This window comes from Drosophila yakuba, chromosome X (assembly GCF_016746365.2).
Source record: "Drosophila yakuba strain Tai18E2 chromosome X, Prin_Dyak_Tai18E2_2.1, whole genome shotgun sequence".
Classification (NCBI taxonomy): domain Eukaryota; kingdom Metazoa; phylum Arthropoda; class Insecta; order Diptera; family Drosophilidae; genus Drosophila; species Drosophila yakuba.
In genome coordinates this window covers 12,047,557-12,069,743 of record NC_052526.2, presented here as the reverse complement: position 1 = coordinate 12,069,743, position 22,187 = coordinate 12,047,557, and the positions used below count along the sequence as shown (strand labels likewise).

Here is a 22,187-nt window from a genome sequence, read left to right as displayed (position 1 = left end):
AATATACTGCTATCCATTTCCTATATACTAGTTTTATTTTAAAACTTTAACTTTTGAAAAAATAATTTCAAAATTATCGCACAATTTTATTTTAATTTGTATCATATTAGTTTGTTAGTAGAGCTGCGCTATTATTCCAAGTTTCCTGATCTACAGGTTCTCAACTAGACGCTACCTTATTCCAGTTGCATAACTTTTGGCATAATAAAATATATACCCTGTAATGTCCGTCTGACGGGCATAAACAACTGAAGAGGGGGCTGCTACAAGGAAGCGACTACGCAGCATAAATAAAATGCCTGCCAAGCAAAGGTCCGCACACACAAACCCCCCCACACACACACACACGCACACACACACACACACACGCATGCAGAGCAACCCTTTCTCTGCATCTTCGTCTTCTTCTTACTTTTGCTCGGCCAGTGGGCAGCCAGTGCGTGCCCCACTCCCCAAAGAAGAAAGCTCGCAAAAAACGCCCAAAAAGACCAAAAAGACAAAAAAGCCCCCCACAAAATGCGGCAAGGAAACTGAAAATTATGTCGACTGAGGCTGCTGCCGCTGCCGCAGTCTCTGCCGCTACCAACGTCGACGTTGACGCAGGAGTTTGGGGCAGCGCAGGCTCACATCCTTCGAAGCGGCGATCCTGGTCAGTTTCGTTGCGAGAACATTAAAATGCGTAAATTTGCAAATCTTCGCTTGTTCCCCTCCACTTGAAAGTGGGCGTGTGCTGGGCATAGGTACAGTGAAGTATGGATAAGCACAACATGATATCGCATCCTGATTGCGTTATTTGCTAATGCATATTGTTAGTTTATAGTGCGACCCACCAACAAATAAAATGGCAACTTTATTTTGTTCAAATTTTCTTAGGCATTTCTCGCATTTATTTTTCATAGTTTTCGTAACACGTTTCATTCGCACAGTTTGTGTGTTGCTCGCTTTCGTTTTAATTATGTTTTGAATGTTTCTATCAAAATTACAAAAAAATTCCATTTGATGCGGAATATAAGGTATATATAGTATTATATATTTTCATATCAAATGTGTTTGATTTGTGGAAAAAAGTGGTATCAAATGGCAACATTGTTCACTATATAATAGCCCTGCAAAGAATTTCTGGTTTTTATTTATTAGATTGAATTTTCCTTTGATTTATTTAGTTAGATGTCATAGTTTTCCGTTGCTGTACTTGTAAATTTGTAGTTAATGCATATGAATTATATGATGTCTGAATGTGTCGGCGATATAGTAATAAACTTACTTATTCTGTTCACCTCCATTGAAGTGAGTAAGTAGTCTTTTCATTTAGTTTTAGTTTGGGCTGCAATATGAGTTTTCTTATTTCCTTATTTAGCATAATTAGGATTCTGTTCTGTGTTTGATTTCTGTTCTTTTAGTTGAACCTTGATTTATTTCACTGCATTACTTAATTGTTTATACATTGAGTTCGAAATGTGTAAGCAAACGAACGGAAACAAAAGAATACAAATAATGTGTTAAATGGCAAACTAAAATTGTTAAAATGCTTTCTGTAGCTAAAGCATCGAGTAAGTTTCTAGATTTAACCTTCTTTTGTATATGCGTGTCATTTTCAATAAATTTATTTAGCATTTAATGTACTTTCTTTTATCGTGGACTTAATGACTAGGTTCTGTTAGATTTCAATACATTCCTTAGCAAAAAACGTTGCAGGTTTTCCATTCCCTTTTTTTTGTTTCGACACGACGACGGCGCCTATGGCACATCCTTGTGTTCCTACCACATATATATATATATATAGATATATATATAGCGTATAGTTTCTAAAAAATATGTTCGTATAAATTTAAGCTTTAAAAAATTGGCATTTCCTTTATTTAAGTATGTTTATATCTAGATCTATATGCATAATACCCTTTAGTGTTGTATACGTAGGAAAGTAAAATGCAATTTCACCATAATAAACCCAAGTTAGATACTTGTATTTAAAAACGAACGTTTCACATATTTCACATGTAGGGATCTGTGACACAGGATGGGCAACAAAAGCAGGCTTATCTAGCTGATGCAGGGTATCTGGGGACTGGAGGACTGGAGTCCGAACACTTCTAGGATGGCTGGAGAGAGAAGGCGAAGTTGAAGTTTAGTTGATGGATTCGATCACTAGTTGATCGCAGCACACAAGCCGGTATAAACGTAACAAATCTTCATATAGAATCATATAGACTTGCATATATGCAATGCGTGCAGCAACGACATTTAAGCTGATATTCTGATATTGGCGTAACGTACACAAATGCACACATGCACGTACATATATGGGCCTATATTTATGGATATATATGGCTGTTTCAGGCTGTACACAAACATACACATAAAACAAATGGCAAACGAGTTACTACACAAAAACAATTACAAATTACAATCAATACAAAATCGATAATTGCCAATCTATCACTTAGGGATTGCTAAACAAATTTATTCGATTATTGCATCGATTATATAGAATCCAAAGCCATTAAGCTTCGCCGAACGTTGTTAATATATGCATATAAAAATTGAACCTATAGGAACGCTTCAAAAATTATATGTTGAGAAACAAAATTCGCAAGCGAAATGTAGCCAAATATTAATTTATATATTATTACAATTACAATTACTATATGAATACATATTTGATTTGTGTACAGAAATAGTTCCATTTTCTCTTATTGCCTTCAATATAAATAGTTTGATTTGCACATACAAATTGTATTTTATGGCTGATCTGTCTGCTTTATCTGCGTTGTTTTCTAAGCACAAAGAGAAATACAACTTTAACACTATTGAGGAACTTGACAAATCTTTTGAAACTAAGCATTTGATTTTATAAACTGAACAATCAAAGTGGTATTACAAATTTAGAAAGGGAGAATAGTATCGCTTTAAACAGCAAATCATTTGGATAGATCAACACATGTACCTATGTGTGTGTATTTATGTATATTAGGTGTTTATGCAGGGCTTCCCCTTTTTAGGTTTATATGCTTTATAAGGCATTTCCTTTTGCTAGCGCAGCGCATTTCATGCGCTTATAAAACGTTCACTCTACCGTTACAAAGATTATCGCAAAAAAAAATATGTAAAATCAATACTACGAGCAACTAAACAATTAAAAGAGTGCATGTATATATAAAAACATTGTACACTTATCTAGCGCTAATTTAGTGTTCTTTAAATAATGCACTATCGTTTCTAAAATGCATTTTTTCTTTTTACAAACTAAAATGTATCTTAAATATTTTTACTAATGCCAGAATTCCTTTTTTTTGCATTTTGCATTTCATTCCGCAGTTGAGTACCGCAGAATTTTTTCGATTTTCAAAATGAAAATATAGATAATGAGCCAAAACCAAGCCAAGAGTGCCAACAAAAAAAATATGTAATGAAGAATCTTGAAACTATTGACTCTTGTTTAAACTTTTGATACAAATATTCTTAAAACTAAGTTTTAAAAAAGATAAAAGACACAACTTTAGTTTGAATATGCGATTAACAGCAAGAAGGTCCTGTGTGGACGTTTTTGGCTTCTAGCAGAAATTTAAAAATCTTTCTTGTTGACACTTTTGATGTGGCTTAACTCTGAACTGTGAAGAAGTTCAACAGCTTGATTCTCTATTATGCGTAATACTTTTGTAAGAGAATTGGGCGTGGCCATAGCATATTCTTAGAAAATATATGTAGGTTTTAATTAGTGGTTTTCCATCTCGCTCTGTTGTCGCCTAGACTTAAATAGGAATTTGTAAGATTCTTTTCTCTGCTTTCTTTTAGACAAGTGTATTACTGTGATCATGCACGCAAATCCATCCTTTTTGGAACGAGGATCTCAGTAAGTAAGCGGGTTCACCTGAAAATTAAACATATTAGCCATGGTTCACAAATTACCGATAGTCAAAGTGAATTGTTCACCTTGGTGAATGTGCATTCACTTTAGCGGATGACTTACACTTCTCCTCTGATGCCATTACACCCGGTTGGTCAGGTGCGTCTTGTCGCTTCGCTTCGGAGGCGGCGGCGGCGGACGTTTCTTAGCTGCCACTGAATTACCAGGTGGAGGTGGGAGTGGAGGCGTGGTGGCTTCTCCACCAGGCACTCCAGCCGCCGCCTGGGCGTGCACGTTCTCGTAGAGCGCGTTGTGGGCATACTCGTAGTGCTTCCTCACCCAGTGGCTCACGTTGGCCGTCTCGCGGTAGTAGTGCGAGGAATTGGCTCCGGAGTTGAGATTGTGGGCGGCCAGAAGATCCTCGTTGCTAAAGTCCCGGAAGCCCAGGACCTCATGCGGCGTCGTCGCCGGCTCCGCTTTGCACTTTTGCGCCACCTGCCATTTCTTGCGCATCACGCGCTGCAGATCCTTTAGGAAGTCGCGGGGCGGATTCGAGGCCGACTCCTGCAGGCGCTTTGGCGAGGTCACCTCGCTGCTGCTGCCGTTGCTCAGGCTAGAGAGGCGGGCCACATCCGCACGCGGCGGCAACATAGGCCCGGGAGCATAGGTCTGGTAGGCCGATCCCGCGCTGGAGCTGGAATGACAGCTGAGCGTGGTGCTGGGCGATCGCTGGGGCAGCACGGGTTCTGGTGAGCACATCTTGCGACGCAACAGCACCGGAGAGTCTGCGAACGAGACCTTTTTCTGGGCGGGAGGCGGCGGCGGCAATGGCGGCCCGGGCAGCAGAGCGGGACCCACGTAATCCGGCGGTGCCTTGTATGGTGGCGCGGCCTTGAGACCGCCCGCCGCCTGCTTCACTGCTGGCTTCATGGGCTTGGCCGGCACCGCCGGGGGCAACGATCCGTTGCTGTTGGGCATGATCATTGGAGTGCTCATTGGTGTGGGAGTAGACGGACTGGAGGGTTCTGCATAGTTCATGGCCAGCACATCCTCGGGCGGAGGTGGTGGTGGCAGTGAGGCCAGCGACAGCTGTGACCCGTACACATCCTGGTCCTCCGATCCATCTAAAGCTGGTGGCGGCGGGGGCGGTGGCAACGAGTCCAAAGACAGCGTTGAGGAACACATCAGCGAGGCTGAATCGCCTGGCGGCGGTTTGGCGCATATGCTGGGTGTGGGCGTCGGCGTAGAGTTGCTGCTGGACGAGGTGGACGAGGCACTGCCCATTGGCTCCGTCTGCTTGACGACAGTGGACACCGGCACGGCAATCGGGCGACGCTTGAGCGTGCCGCTGCCGTTACTCTCCTGCGACTTGCGACGACTGTGGCGACGCGTTAGAGTACCACTGCGCTCCGGGGAACTGGCATCGCCACCTGCGCTCTCGCAAATGGTGATCTCGCCCACCTCCTTTAGCTGGCGTGTCATCGTGGTCAGCGGGAGATTGGGCTTCATCGAGGGCTTGCGCTTAATGGTGCCAGTGGTGAACTCCGAGTCGAAGGCGTTGTTGTCGTCCGAGAGGCAGCCACTGGAGCTGCTGCTGGAGGCGCGCGATGTGCGGCCGCTGGTCGAGTTGGACATGCTGCTGATGGCCGAGGAAACGCTGCCGCACTGCGACGGTACCGCCGAGGAGATGCTCGAGATGGACTCGCTGCGCATGGAGGCTGCAAAGCTCGACTGCGAGACGGCATCGTCGCGGCTCAGGCAGAGATCCTCGAGCAGCGATTTGTGACTGTCCCACAGCTGCTTGCCGTACTTGCAGACGCGGATGGCTGTCAGCCAGCGGTCCAGCGTCGGCAGGTCCTCAGCGCAGAGCATCTTGAGGGAGCGGCACGATTTGCCCAGCGAAGAGTCCGCCACCGCCTTGAAGCCAAAGGTGTAGTCAGTCGGCGACTTCCACTTCTTGCGCCAGCCCAATCCAGTGTACACATTGTGGCCGTGAAACAGATTTAGGCAGGCCAGGTCTCGCGTGTTCTTTGTCTTCTCCTTGGGGAAGTAGTAGAGACCCGAGGAGCGCAACACAAAGTGATATCGCTTCCAGCCCTTCTTTGGGTCCGCCTTCATGTAAAGCGGTCCGTCCATCTGCAGCTGGTTGTGCGAATCGAAGAACTCGTCCAGCAGCATTTGCCGCGTTTGCTCGTCGTGCTGGCATCCGGGCGCCATCTGGGGTCCGGGTAAGTAGAGCTCCGGCCGCAGGAACAGCGTCACCTTATCCGGTCGCTGTTGAAATAGCACTCGGTTGCCGGCGTCTGAGTGCCACGTCATCAGGTTGTCCACCAGCAGTTCGTGGTCCTCAAAGAGGCGTTCTGTGGGTAAAGCAATAGGTTATTAGTACATGTAAGCCCTTACTTAACGCCAATAAGCTGCAGTATGATCCACAGTGCATACTCAAAAACACTCACCCATCTGGAGATCGCCCAAGTGCTCGACCAACGCCCAGTTCGACTGCATTTGCACGTGGTTCTTGTCGGCCAAGAGGCGTGTTACATGGCCACAGCCCATGCGCTCATCCACCAACAGTGACTTGGAGGCACCGTCGGAGGTGAAGGCCTTGACAAACAGCCGACGGATGGGGGCGCTTTCCAGCTTATGCAGTGCCAACTGGATCTTGTCCGCCTTCGTGATGCTGTTAACGCCACTCTGCTGGCCACCGTGCTGGCCATGGACACCGTGGAGTAGTTTCTCTGCGCCGGCCAGCTGTTGTTTCTGCTGCTGCTGGTGCTGTTGGTGCTGTTGCTGCTGCTGCTGTTGCAGGGATGTGTTCGAGGAGGCCGACGACTCGCTGGACAGCAGCGAAACCGTGTCGCTGAAAGCGGAGTCATTGTCTGGCGACTCAGTGCGCGGTTCGCGGGGAGTGACAACGCCCAGCGTTATACCCATGGTCATGCCGCCCGGTGGCGGTGGCTGAACGATCATTCCGGCCGATCCAGGTCCGCCAAGTCCTAGTCCGTGTCCATTCTCCGAGATCCCGGACGACGAGCAGCTGCTCACGTCCGCTGAGATGGTGCTGTTGGTGCGCGAATGGGAGCGCGAGGATGCTGCCGACATGGAGACCATCGACGGAGCACTGCTTGGCAGCTGGCCCACTCCAGGTGGCGGTGCCATCTGAGCGCCGGCACTGGGTGCACACATGGCGGGCAGCATGGACGCCTCGGTGTAGCTGATTTGCGCCTCCAGCAGACTCAGCTCGCCCAGGATCTGGTCCAGCTCCGATTCCTGCGAATCCTCCAGGTTGGCCATCGAGATGCGGTATGTGTGGGAGAGCTGCTTGGCCTCCGGCGTCAGGGGACGATCGCTGTGCCTGCGCAGCTTGACGCCAGCGCCAGCACCGGCGCCGATCACCGGGCAATCCCCACCAGCCACGAAGCCAGCGGCGGTCGTCGTCGTTGTCGTTGTCGTCGCACCACCAGCCGCTGCTCCGCTGGCAGCGCCGCCAACTAAGATGCCCCTTAGGTTGATCTGGAAAGATGGAAAGCGACAAGACTGGATTAGCTACCATATACTTTATAAAAGTCTAGTAAACATGCTTTCCAATGAAAAACCATTATATATTTATTTTTATTTATATATAAATTTCTCTAACATGAAATTCCATTTCAAATATAAACACCCTTCCGGTCATTCCAATCGGTCTAATGTTTCTAAAACTATGTTTGTTTTAAGTGACCATAATTTATCAGTTCCGACCCAGAAACATTGGCTCAAACTAAAGTACAAAACGTAGCAGATATGTATGTAAAACATGCCTGAACCGATTCTACGCGATGTGGAGTCGCCATGGTTCGAATTTAAAATGCGCCAGATGATAATAATAGTTGGGGGAACTTTGACTTTATAACGAGACCCAGAAATACCCGAGTACTATCAGTAGGGCTCCCCATCTTGTTTGCCATTGTGGCTGCTTCTGTGAAACGTGCCCCAATGCAGCGTCCGCTGGCGAACGACGATTTTCCGATTAGCGATTGCCGATTGTCGGTAGTCAGAAGTCAAAAGTCTGAAGTATGTAGTCGGTTGGCCAATGCAGCTGGCTTGGCCCAACCGTTTCCTCTGTCGCCTTCTGTCGCTTCAAACACGTTACACATTTTACTTTTGGACGACAACGACTTCCCGCCGCCAACACCAATCACACCTGGAGAAATACTGATACGGAACACACATCAATTCAACGATTTTGTTTATCAGTTTCGAACAGATTCCAACGCAACGAAATGCTCAAGAACCAAACGATATTTATATCGCAAAAATATTTATTCATTCATGTGAGAGAGTTTCATAACAGTTTTCAATTGCTAACCCAAATCATTTCATAACTAGGTACTAGTTTCTTGCTGTGCATTTCGCTAACACTGCTGACGCTCGCCAATCAAAAGCTAAGCCGACTTTCCTCGCTCCAAGTCCAGTACTTTTGGCGTTTCTCCAGCCAAATGGCTATAATGGCCATTGGCGATATGGTCTAGTATTAGTACTGCTTTTTTTTTATCGCTTGTTACTGCTCCTGATGTTTCTCACGACGAATCCGCACTGTCGATATAATGCAGTTGAAGCTGGCCGACGACTGGCGAGTGTTAAGTAATTTACCAGGGCATAAGTCACGTATTAAAGCGGCTCAGAACGGAGGGAGGGATGGAGGGAGGGGGTCAAAAACAATCACAATGACTGGCAGTTGGCCAAGAGAAAGGTTAAGGGGAAGGGGAAGGGGCAGGGAAAGAGAAAGACGGAAGAGGTGGAACGACTTGTGCTGAAGACAGATTTGAATGGAACCAACAAATATATATTAAAAACCATGCTCGGGAATCGGCAACTCTTTTACATATAACGATGCCCGATGGATTGGGTTACACACTCTAAAAGTAAAGCACTGTTTTATTACCCTAGAAACTACTAGTGTGGTGCTCATGTTTGGTCAAGTCTTTCAAGTCTTCACAGCTTTTTAACACATCCACTCAATCTGATCGCAACTGGCTATGATACATGTCACATCGCTGACAACCGCCGACGTCTTACTGGTCATTTTGTTCATTTCGTTTACTTTCTGCCAATGGAGTTGGGTTCACTTTATGGCCTTTTCAACGCTCCACTGAATGAGTCATTGCGTGGCTCGAAAAGGTTTTTTGTTTTAGTTTTTGTTTTTTGGTTTCTGTTGTTGTTTTAGTTTTTTATTTTTCTTTTTAGGTAATTGGCACTTTACTCAAGTGAACTCCACCCGGGACTCGTGATGATCCGCCATCAGTGTCAGCTGCTCAACGCACCGAGAAGGGCAGCGGCTGCTGATGATGACATGGAATGGATATGGATATGGATATGGATATGGATATGGATATGTATGTGCATGTGGATGTGGATACATCATCGTGCGTGGATACGGGGAAGGTTAAAACGAGGTTAGAGTTCCAGTTCCAGTTCCATTCAACAATGCACATGTCGCCCCGCTTGGTTAGCGTTGATTTATGAACAGAAGTGTACATAAATACATATGGGAAAGCGGAATGTGGAGTGCACAGAGTGAGAGGAGGCGGCTTCTAATAAACCCCACGGCTGCCCTTTTCCCTCAAAAACCCGCAATCGCTTGTCCACTAAGTTCAATGACAGCCGCAACAACAGATTCCCATTGACATGACCGGGTGTAAGGGGAAAGGAGGGCAGGGGGGGAATGGATGGACACGGGGGTCAGAAGTGGAGGCACAGACCCCACACAGAATCCCATTCTACCGGCCATTTGTTGCTGTTAGTTTACGACTCTTGTTTGCATATTTGCATAGGTCGCTTCACCACTGCACTCCCTGCATTCCCACTCCATTACACGCAGAAAAAAAGCGGCAACACTTTAAGATTCGTTCAACAAAACGATCTTGGTGTCAGTTTTATTAGCTACAGAGAACGATTTTCGCAAGCTGCATGTTTGTGGGGCTTATTAATGAACAAGGTCGTTAATTAGCCTAGATTTGTTTCATCGTTTTTTTATTGCTATCAATCCAGGGATCAGAACCGGTTTGAATCCAGTTTACGCGAAAACCCATTGGGAATTATAGCGCAACAGAAGCGGAAAACGTCTCGTACGACTGATGTATACCTCCTAATAGAATCACAACGATAATGTATTCGAGTTCATAAGCATTATCTCAACTGCAGCCGCAATAGTCACGAAATGGAAATAAAAACCAAAAACTAGGTGACTTTAACATGAAACATGGAAATTCATCGTTATATACCTTTAAGTAATAAACCACCAAGGCAACTTGATTATTTTCGATTTTCTGGCCCCAAAGACATAACATTTTCTACAGTAATTAGTGAACTATTCTGCTGACCACTGTCTTCTATTTGCTGGACCATCAGTTTACGCAGACAAGTGTCAACATCACAAGTCCAAATGGAAAAGTAGAAGGCGACAGCATGTTGTTTGTGAACTCAGCTTTACTAAATGAAAGTTCCTAGCCTAAACGCCCAACAAATTCTGCTCACTGCGAACGAGTATTACTAATAAGCTTGGCGTTTTGCAATTTCCTGTTGCAGCCAAACACTTAATTATACATTTCTGCTACTATGACTATAAGTTACTCACGTAAGTTTGCTTTCAATTCATAACAACTTATGCGGCATTTTGGCACAAATACGTGCATTAATCTAAAATACCATATAATTTTAAGGCGGCAAAATGTTGTAATTACCCACAGTACTGAATACTTTATAGTTTCTGCTCCTGACTTTGAAATGGAACTTGCCCCACATAAACATTTGTTCCTAGTAACAAATTCGACACATGATAAAGTGGAATGTTTTGCTGACTTTTGCTGCTGCAAAACTCTTCCCCGTTTTTGTTTTCCTTGTAACTGCTGGCAATAAAATCGCCTCGTTATTGAAACGTCTGTGTTTAAAGGTGTTTTAAATTACAATCGGAGTGTCTCAAAAGTCTGAAATGGGATAAACCACTCGACTGCTGTTTTTCCGTGAAACGCCGCGTTTCAGTCGCAGTCGATCTGTAAATAAGTACATAAGATTTTCAGCTGCAGTTCAATGTTCTTGGCGGATCGGTTTTCTGTTGTTCACCTTGGGCGAAGCACACGAGCCTAAATCAATGGTGCGCCAACCAGGCGGCCCGCCTTGCCGACTTCCATGATAAACCAATTATAACCCAGCGGATCCGATAATTGTATGAACAGACAGACCGAAGAGCTGGGCGGGGGGGCAGCTGGTTTTTGGGTCCGATTCGAGGCTGGGTCTTAAGCCCCAAGTGCTGGGGCTGCTGTGATCTTTTGATGGACCTACCTCACCCAAGGTGCCCCATCTAACTACATCTAACAAGTGGTTACCACTCATGCACCCAACATTCAGCACTCAGCACTCATGACCTACTCAACCAAAGTCGCATGTTCGGGGCTCATTCCACTCCCGCGGGAGCCAGCAGCAAAGTAATTACTTCTACACTACAATAATATCGCCAGTAATTAACTAAAAGCGAGAGTCCCGTCGCTCCCTACTTCCCTTCTCTCCACTGACGTCACTGGAGCTGCCCCAAAATGGCACAGAAGGGGGGCGGGTGGTGGGTTTAGAGGTGGAACAAACCAGATGGGCGGGAAAGTCGGGGGGGAAGGGGGGCTCTTTGTTCAAGGCCCGGCCAAACGCATTATGAATATTCTCATGTTTGTGGACATTTACAGCAACTTCCGCAGTCGATTAATAAAAACAACAAACAGCGTTGCCAAAAAAAAAAAAAAAAACAAAAACAAAAACCACGAACAACACACAAGAGTGGACAAAAAGCAACACTGGCGGGCAAACAGAAAATAAATTAATACATTAAATTTAACTTTTAATGGGCCCCATTCACACACAGCCAAAAGCCGGGGAGTCATGGAGCCACGGCCTTATAGAGCAGGCGTTTCGCTCCTTTGGCGAAATTGTCGCTCGTAAAACGAATATATATAATAATATATATGTATGCAAGTATATGGCATACAGAATTTATAATGTCACAGCTCGAATTTACGCCACCATTTCGGCCATCATCATCACCATAACCATCACCACCATCAAGAAGCAACAGAGTTGTGTTCAAACTCGGCTTTAGATGAGTTGACTTGACTTGAGTTGAGTTGACTTGAGTTCAGTTGACTTTACTACACTTTGCTTAACTTTGCGTCGTTTCGTTTCGTTTCGTTTCGGTTTGACTTTGGGTTTGGTTCGTTAAGCAGCCTAATTGGAGGTTCACCCCCGTTGTACACGGAGAGAAAGGAACATGGATATGATGAAATTGGTGGGAAAGTAATCTGTGGTACCGCAAACAGACAAATAATATCAAGTTGATACGTTTAGGCAGCTTGTAGAGTTTGATATTGTTAAAGTATCGTTACTAATTGCCTTTGCAAAGCGATGACATTGCAAACCGAATGCCGAATTTCTGACTCTGTACGCTGAAGTTCAAGGCAAGGCGATGCAACGGAATAAACCAAAGAGTAAGTAACTATGAAGGACAACCCACATTGCCGGAAAACGGAAATGCTGCCCAGGGGTTCCCGCAACTGATTTTATATTGTCATATTGCTAGATCCCCACAATCTGACACGATTGCCAAGTAAATGCATTATTAATCGCCATTTTTGAGACAGTTTCAAGCATTTGACAGAGCAGCTGAACAATTAAGGAGACGCGTCATCAACAATCATATTTATCCCCTTAACAACCGTTCCCGATTTCAGTCCCCCATCAAGAAAAAAGCCCTCTGCAACTCATCAGGAAGCGGAAGAAGACAGAGAAACTCACTAAACCAGCGCACGCGATCCTTAGGAAACATCTGATGCCACTTGAGAAGCGGTTCGAAACCCTTGGCTCGGAATAAAGACCATGGGCAAGTTGAAGAAATCTGCGTTGTTGACCGAAGAACGAAGACCGTTCTCCGCTTCCTTTTCTTATTCTTATTTTGTTTTTTTTTGTTGTGTTGTGTGGCGCGTGCAAAAGGAGCGGCAAGTGACGCGTGTCCTTAAATGCAGCTGCCGCCTGTACAATATAATCAACAATAAATCGGATCCGAGGTTTCGCCCCTTTTTTTTTCGGGGCAACTGCTGCTACGCATTCATACCCATAACCATACCTACATCTACCCATACCCATTGCGATTCGATGCCCATATCGCTGGGGAACCTCTACAACAATGGCAACAAACAGAGGTTGCACCTGCCACCGAGTTTTGAACACAATGCAAAGTGGCAAACGGAGAGCGAGCAGGCCCAAAAAAAAATGCTGATGACGTCCGTTCGTCCGCTTATTTAAGCATGTTTTTGTTTCTACCATCTTGCCCGTTTCTTCAACCCCTGAGTCAACTGAGCCGCACACACTACACCACACACTCCGCACTCCGTTGATTATGAGATCAAGATAGTCTCCGTCTCAGACGTCGCAGACCCATGGAACAGATGCGTTTTCGAGTACATCCTCCAGCGGTGGTTGGTTATCCCATTTGCGCATATGCAAGGCGTGTCGCAAAGTACACTTGAGAAAAAGTAGTGGGTTCAGTAGGTTTTCTTCACGCGAATTCTTCAGGAAACCATTTTAAAACCATTTTTATCCTATTTTAGATCGACCATTCCTTAGCAAAATCTATTAGATATAACATCCTTGTTGTAATTCATGCTATTAGATATACATTCGATATGGACGCATATTATTTTTCAAGTGCACTCAGAACAAGAGCAATGCTTGAAACTAGAGCTGCTCCCCTTCCCCTTCCCTCTTCCTGCCACTCCGGGTGCGATCGAATCGGTCTCCCTTTGTCCAGGAGCAAACCCTCGGTGCCCTGCCCTCCACTGCCTCCTCAACCAGAGCTACCATATGCACATCAACATCAATTACTTGTTGATACTGCAAAGTGCAGTGTAGTAGAGCGTGGACTGGGGTTCGTGGGTCTCGCATTCGTTATAATTTTCTTCTTTTTTGGGCCGAATTGTAAATCATCAGAATGTGTGATTACAAGCTTTATGGTCGATTTACCCACCCCTTCTTAATTTGGACAAATTTTTTATTGCAGCCCAATCAATTCAGAAGAGATTGGGGGTGGCTGCTGTCGCCCTGGGGAATATATAGCCGGTGATAAGCACAGAACTTTCAATCAATCATTGGCCCAAATGGGCGCGCTTGTATTCCAATTCCAATTCCAATTTCAATTCCGATCAATGTGCATTATAATATCATAGAAACTAATTCGGCAAATTGGAAGCTAAATGCAAAGCCCACGCAGAACATTTTCGTTTCTTCAAACGGAATCAATTAGGAACGGAATGCGGAATTCAAAATGTGCTAAAGACCATCTATAAATTATACAGTCCATCTAGTCTATATCTAGATCTTGCATATGTAAACACAACGCACATGTGTGTGTGTGTGTGTGTGTGTGTGTGAAATGTCTGAGTGTGCGAGTCCGCTTTAAATTGCTGAAATGTTTATTGCGGACTTTAGACGAAGTCAATTAGCGAAAACATTGAGCCTGGGAATGGGAATTGGAATAGGAATAGGAATAGTAATAGAAATGGGAATGCGAATGGAAATGGATACGGGAATGGGAATGGGAATGGAGCCGCATTTGAATTGGGAGCAAGCCAACTGATTTACAGTGTGACCGAAGTCCCATTTAACGCAGAGTTCAGTGTGCTAAATAATCCCATCCCATGCATGCATGCAACTGCACTCGTGTATCTCTTTCTCTCCTCTCTCTGCCTCCGTCCCTCCCCCTCGCCAGTGTGGCAAAGAAGCGAAATACAATCTATTAGCCAAATTGGCTCACTGCACGCCCACTTGCTGGCGCACAGAGACCCCGCCACCCTCCCCCCGATCCCCAACCGATCCCATTCCCGCAGCAGTTGCCTTCTGATCGAAACCGATCTGCTCCGACAACACTAACCAAATCCGAATCCGAATCGGAATCGAAATCCAACTGCGAGTACGAATCCGCATCGAAAGACGACGAACGCCAGCTCGTGTTTAAATATAATTTACAATGTGTAACAGACGCCCACTGCGGATGGCGGAAGATGAGTGGGGAATAAAGAAAGGCATGGGGCATGAGGGATGAGGCATGGGGCATGGGGCATGGGGAAAGGCGAAAACGGAGGGGAGCCCCATCCGAAGTCAAAACCAAAACCACAACTAAAAATACGATATACGAGAAAATGTCCGCTTATTTTGAAATGAAGACGAGACCCATCGACCCCGAGACCCAGCAGCAGCATCACCAGAAGCGAAAGGGGGGAGGAAAATCAATAGATGAGGGAAAACGAAATGGGGAAACTCTCTAATTGGGCATATGCAGTAGATAATACTGTGAGATTAACAGAAAAAAAACACTATGCTACAAATAAACTAATGCTATGCACATAAATGACTGAAATTGCACTTTTGATGTCTTTGAAGCTCATGGTTTCGAGTAATAATTGTTGATTAACAAAAATTGAAGATAAAGTGATCGCATTTCTCTACAGATCAGTATACCATCATAATGGCTGTTCCATGCAGGTAGTGAAGATATCATTATTGCTCAATAAACGATTGTTATTGTTGCACAGACTGACCTTGACCCAGAACATAATCTTAGGGCACTAACTATTCATTGTCCACTGAAACAAAGAACCACTCTTTCCAGAATGGTAACATCCATACAATTTCATTTTCCTAACGATAGCATACTGGAGTAGAGGCTAAATTGGACGGCATGCTCGGCAAGAAGCAGTGGCAATGAGCATTATCAAAATCAGAAAGAATTATCGGACTGGCCCATCCATGACCGAATGCCTCAAGGTGGCTCAAGATTGCGAAATGCAGACGGTTAGAATACATTTAGTATGTGGGTGAAGGAAATGAACCACCAAGTGGCACCAATTAGTAAGAGGGCAGAAACATAAATTTACAAATTCACGATTTCGCAATGCATAATGGCGACAAAAAAGGCGCAGTCTATAATTATATTATCTAGAACTTCCGCCAGATAATTGCTTGGGGAAATAGCATGACTGTTAATCGGTTTAATATTTCTTAAGTCTATATATTCTTCATTACATTTGCCTATACTCATTTCATATATATTTTTTTAAATACCCATTCGCCCACAATCGACACCTTTCTTTCGTTTAATTTAATGCGTGAACTGCCATTTTCAACTGCCGTACTTTACTAAACGATGGTTTCCATCATGGAAAATGCTTTCGGGTAAAACGCAGGCGAGTGTTTGCGTGTGCGGTACATTATTTTTCCCCATTTTTGGTTCCTAAACGGAAACAAGCGATAATAAAATTTTTACAGCGACAGCAACAACAAATGAACAGCGTCGCAGTTGCCGCATAAAAATTCTGACGATGTCGCACCCGGCATCGCATGTACATACGTAAAAGCAAAAGCAGAAAGGGAATAGCAGAAGCAAAAAGCAAGAACCGAAGCACAAGCACAAGCAAAGCAAATCAGAGGCAGCAGGGCGTGCTACAAGAAAATCGTAAAATCAGAACACCCAAAATATGCAGCCAAAAGTGTCGTACCTCCAAATATGAGGTGATCACAAACTTTATGGTACTTTCTTATAGAGGGGCTTTCTAGTGCGTACTTATACCTTTACATTTGCATATCTTGTTTGAAAATTTTCCAGTTGTGGTAGTAAATATAAAAAAAAAAAACAAGAATAAAGAAAAGAAATGATATGATTTACGTACTAACAATTTTCAAAAGAAATAGATAATAAGCTAACTGAAAATAAATATATTCTTTTAAATAATTGACCATGAAATTATCTTGTAATTCATTTCCCTTCCCTTCTTTAAACGGAAAATAGCACAAGAAATCCAAAAATTTGTCAATATCTCGCTGCAAGCCATTTAAAAACTTTAAATATTTTTGTAGATGAAAATCTCATTTCACGTCTGCGATTGCGTTGTTCAGGGATTTACGAAACAAACATGTGTGGGTGGGTGGCTGGGGGCCCCCAACAGAAGACCATAACCATCAAATAGGGCCAATGCAATCGCAACACAATCGCCTCAGTACATTTCCATTGCTCAAGTGGACCATTACCAAAGTAAGCATTGCAATGCAGTACATTTTCCGAAATCAATCAGGTCAAGATTTCCTCTTAATCGAATCCCCTTGAAAATAAGATTGGAATTGTTTTAATCTAACTACCATGTAACTAGATCCACTCGCATTTCTCTAGCTGTTATAGTTCCATAGATCCTACAGTCTAGATAGGATATGCTGATACTTTATGGACTCTTATATGTTCATACATATCTATGTCCCTTTTAGAGGTATGGAGAATGCCCGACACCCCCAACTCCAAACAGCGATAAATGAAAGAGGCCCAAAACAAGATATGTATATCTGTATGTGTATGTACATGTGTAATTAATGGGCCTGCTATGATCGGAAAACTGGTCCAGTGTCTTTTTCTCGCTTGGAATCTATAAAATCAATCACAGAATTTCCACGAATTGCCGCGTGAGTCACTCTTTTCCAAATGCAGCTCTCTTTTTGGTCCAGTCTCCCGTCAAATCGGCGAGAGATCTGCAATTACAAGCTGTTTGTTGTGTGCGTGCCAGTGGTGTACGTAGTAAATCGTAAGGGGGGTTTCTATTTAACTCTTTACATTGTTTGTGTTTCCCATTTGCATTTTAATGAAGACTTTATTGCATACTCGAATTCTAACAACCAAAAGTGGAGTGTTTTGTAGCCCCCCTCTGCGTAAGCCACTGTTTTCTGCGTGTGAAGGGGTAAAAGGAGTAACGGGGTAACAGCGGTAAATGCGTGTGAGTGTGTGTAATGTAATTAAAAAGAGTTGAGCAAATATTTGACGAACGTGCAGAAGCAATTTGGCGAAGGCGGAGTAAGGAGTGGGCGAGAATAGAGAGTGGCCAAGGAGTCGACAATGCGGGTGACTCTCTGCGGGGTGGCGATGGCGATGGCGGTGGCGGATGCGAAGGAGGAGGGAGCGGAATGACGCACATATGACTGAGCCAAAAACCGGCGAAAATCACAAGGGAGAGCCGTGGTGGCCAGGGTTGCCACCCACGCTTGCGTTGCAAGTTCCGTTTTTTTTTTTGGGGGGGCGCAACAAATGGAAAGGCACAGTAAACAATGGCTAAATGAGCCCAAGGTCTACCCTGCTCTTGTCAAAATGGTGGAATTCCAACCCAAATATTATATATCATTTTAGTTTAACGGAGGGATTTAATAATTTTTTCAAATCATTGAATTTTTCAGCTGGTTCAAATTGGTTTTTGTAATGCATATTTACAAGTGTCTATCAATTGCGGCGGCAAATATTTGACAACAAAATTTTGAGTTACATTTCTCGCTTATGTCTAGTTTTCCACTTGTGTGCATCTAACACACTTTACTGTACTGCCCAGTATTCATCTGCACTTCGCTGTTCTGCTTTTCAAAGAGATATGCACATGTGTCGCCGTGAAATGAGGTTATCGGTAGTTAGGAAATGATAAAATATACTGATTCTAATGCCAATCGTTCTGGTTTTCTTTAAAGTCGTCGAATTCTTTTCTTTTGCACCCTTCTTCTCCACCCCGTTCCACCCATCACTTTCGCCCTTTTGGCAATTAATAAAGGGCACTTTTAATTATTGCTTCATTTACCCCGCACAATGCTGCTTCCTCTTCCTGCGATGTTTGTGTATGTAAAAGCGGCAATCACAACACAATGGTCCAGGCACTTTAAAGGAACTTAATAAGCGCAGCGCACAAGAGAAAAAAGCGAAAAAAAAAACAAAAGAAGGCGACGTATTTGGACCGAAACGGAACGCAAAGTCAAAAAAATAAAAATAAAATTGAATAATTGTGCACTTCGAATTCCGCGCGCGCTCTTTACTTCCAATCACTCTCGCACTCGCACTCGTTGTTGATGTTCGTGTTCGTGTTCGTTTTCCGTTCGCCGATGTTCTGCGATGTCACGTCTCCTGCGCGCGTCGGTCGAAACCCAAATGGCGCAGTCGGAAACCGACAAGCTGAGAAACTCACAAGCGCAGCAACTCAAACTCAAACACAACAAGCGGGAGCGAGAGAGCCGACGGCGCTGCCAACCGGGCTGCAGATGCAAGCAAGTTGGCAGCGCTGGACGACGGATGCAAGTGCGTACACGGTTACAAATCGGGGATAACAACACCAAATCATTCGTTTGTCTGCGAATCTTGAATTTAAAGGATTTTTTTTCTAGAGATGTGTCTAGTAAAACTAGAGAAATGTTTATAACTGCAAAATTTTTTAATCCAAAGGATTTACATTACCATTATATTGGCACTCATCGACTGAGTTAAGTTAAAGTAAATTTTATCCCAAGTTGTTTCACTTAGGTCTTCTAAACGTAAACAAGATATTGAAATGGAGTCAAAATAGAGTTCTCAACTGTTTCTGAAACGTTTTCCCATGAGTTTTCTATCCAACTAGTGTGTGTTTGACACAATGCAAAATTGCCTACTTAAAAACTGTTTACTCAACCACACGCATACCTTTTATGCTGATGTGTAATATTTGCTTTTGGGAAATGAAAATTTTGCGTGCTGGCCAAACAGAAATGGTTGGGCAAGCGCAGTTTTTCAGAATTTTGCTGACCTCTGGGCGCAATTAGGCAAATTTGACACGCACCGGGAGTACGATTCCCATGTCCTCGTCCTTGAGCTGCACGCAGTCACGTCGTGGCATCCTGACAATTCACTCTAAAGTGTAGATACCAAATACCAAGTGTGTGTGTGCAGTGTACAAAACACTGTTTGACAACAAACAGGGTTTACTTTCAAAGGGACTCAAACGGATTATAAAAAAGATATGGAGAATATAAATTCAATATAATAGATATTATGGACTCTAAAGGGAGATTCCAATTGTTAAACCATTTTAACTGCTTGAACTATTGTTAATAGTAACAATTTTAAAGGTTTATTTTCTTTGTAACAAAATGTATCCATATTATACGCCTAAACTAAAAACACAATTATCGATACAGTGCCAAGCGATATTTGCATGCTCAAATATGGTTTAAATAAAGTTCACTTATAAACAAGATGTTGTTATTGGGTCTGATTATTATCTCGCCCAAATGGACTTTGTTTTAGCTGTTTTTTACCATCCTGATCCAGAAACTAATCGACCTTCCTTGTTGGGGTTGTGCCACAAACTGCTGGGAAGTGAAGTGGCAGAGGGGCGGTAAAAACAAAGGGACAGCAACAACTGCGCGGTTGTTGTTGTTGTTGTTGTTGTTGTTACCCCATGGTATCCGCACATCGCACATCGTCTTTCGTCGGGAATCGGGTTTTCCTCCGCCTCCCGCGCATAAACAAATCGAGAACCTCAGAGGCGAAAAACGAAAAACAGAACCACAGCGATCGGGAACTCTTTCAGCGTTTATGCACGGTGAAAGTAATGGGGCAAGAACGGAGAAAGAGGCGCAAGAGAGAGCGAAAAAGTTAGTACACCAATTAATAGGTCGGCATTCTGTTGGACTTGAAAGCGTTCAGCATTTATCGTTGTTGCTCTTATTGTGGTTTTTGCCCCAGCAGCTGGTCCAAAGATTAATTATTCCGCTCTCTGTGTTGGTTTTTTATTAATTCCGCACTGGCCCCTTTGAATGGCAGGAATGGAAAATTCGAAACTTCGAATTTTATCAAACTAAATTCAAACTAAAATGATATCTTTCAACTTTGGATCACCGAATGCCAAAGACTTTTGATCTTCTCACACCGCATTACTAGGTTATTTTCATAGCCAAGGAGTAAAACATGTAGAGTACACTCGAAAAAATAACTAACGTAGATTTATAGTTGATTTAATTTCGTTATAACACTAACAGTCGCCAACCACGGGTGTCTGAGATCAGTCTAGTTTAATGTTTTTATAAAGAATTTCAAGAAAATAAATACACTTTAAAAGTACACGTCAGTTTCTTCCTGTGTACGCTGCCCCATGACTTCTTTTTTTTTGTGTGTGGGAGCGAATTATGAAGTACAGAGGAAATAGCAATAGAGGAGCAACACAAACACACACATTTGGAGAAACTTGGGAGATACTTACATTTGTTATTGTTGCTGCTTCCTCGAGGCTGTGCTGTTGTTGTTGCCGCTGCTGCTGCTGGTGTTGTTGTTGTTGTAGCTGTTGCTGGAGTAAGTGCAGTTGTTGCTGTTGTAGTTGTTGTTGCTGATGTGTCGCAATACCACCACAATCCATAGTAATTACGGGTGCAAGGGGGCGGGGGTGAGTGTGTGTGGGAGTGGGAGTCGTCAATTGGGAACGCACGCTCTCTTTCTCTCCCTAATTCTCGCTCTCTATTGCTGCTCCTTCGCCTTTGTGGCGCTCTGCTCTCCCTTTCTGAGTTGCGATCGCTTACTGCAGCGGAATGAAAAGCGAAACAGACATAATTGAAGAAATGCGATAGCGATCCGTCTTGAATTTCAACGATTCGCCGTAAGGGAGCGCAGTTAACCGCTATTTCAGTCGCTGTTTGTATCTCGTTCCTTTTTTATATTTTCAGCTAACTCTGCAGTTCGCCTTTGTCCATATTTTCGGTGGAAAAACCACTTCCTTGCTCTCTCGCTCCGGCTCCACTGCTCTTCTATACCGCTCTCTCTCGCTCGCCAGGCGTTGCGTGGGCGAACGTAGGGGAGAGAGCAAACGAAACGAAGAGAGAGACGAACGCAGTTTGGAGTTTTATGCACTGGAGTTGTAAGTATGCGAGTGTGTGTGTGTGTGTGACTGCTACCCCCACACACTTGCACTGTCTCTCTCCCTCTCTTTCGCTCTCGCACACCCAGTACCAAGTACTCCGAACTCCAACTCCAGTTACAAATTCAATTCCAATTCGAATGATTCCCAATCAAATTTGAATTTGCCTTCCAATTGCAGTAGCTTTCGTGTCCTTTATGAAATAAGAATCCTGCTCATTTATTGCAGCCGCACTGCGCCGATTGCATTTGCATTTGCACTTCTACCTCCACTTCCACATCCACTTGCATTGACAACCAGAACCAGCATCCCACTATGGTGCAGTTCAGCCTGCCCGCGGCCATCGGTGATTCACACACAATTCGAACTGGGCACTTGGACAGTGCGTTCGCTTGCCAAACAGAGTGGCGGAGAACAGAAAAAAAAAAATAATGCGAATCGGAACAAAACAAACGGATGCTACTATCGGGTAACTACGAAAAGTCCGTGCGTAGATTTTCACGAAAACGCCCCGCCCGCGCCGCACTGAAGTTGTGTGTTAGTGGTGCGACAACGCACCGATGCAACGACTCGATTCCGTTCGATAGCCATCGATT

At 44.1% G+C, this 22,187-nt stretch overlaps 1 protein-coding gene across 2 annotated transcripts; it reads right to left on the bottom strand.

The window, feature by feature from the left end:
- Positions 1–853: 853 nt before the first annotated feature.
- On the bottom strand, positions 854–22,131 carry LOC6525129 (amyloid beta A4 precursor protein-binding family B member 1-interacting protein). Of its 2 annotated transcripts, none has more exons than XM_002100931.4 (4): positions 20,944–22,131; positions 6,301–7,357; positions 3,968–6,204; positions 854–3,868 (listed from the first exon to the last, which is right to left on the bottom strand). In XM_002100931.4, exons 1-3 carry the CDS (start codon positions 21,094–21,096, stop codon positions 3,986–3,988), a joined length of 3,429 nt encoding a protein of 1,142 aa, XP_002100967.1. In that variant the 5' UTR covers positions 21,097–22,131; the 3' UTR covers positions 854–3,868; positions 3,968–3,985. The 2 variants fall into 2 exon arrangements, with proteins under 2 accessions (XP_002100967.1, XP_039233777.1); XM_039377843.1 differs by lacking the exon at positions 20,944–22,131 and adding an exon at positions 18,517–18,872.
- Positions 22,132–22,187: the final 56 nt, after the last annotated feature.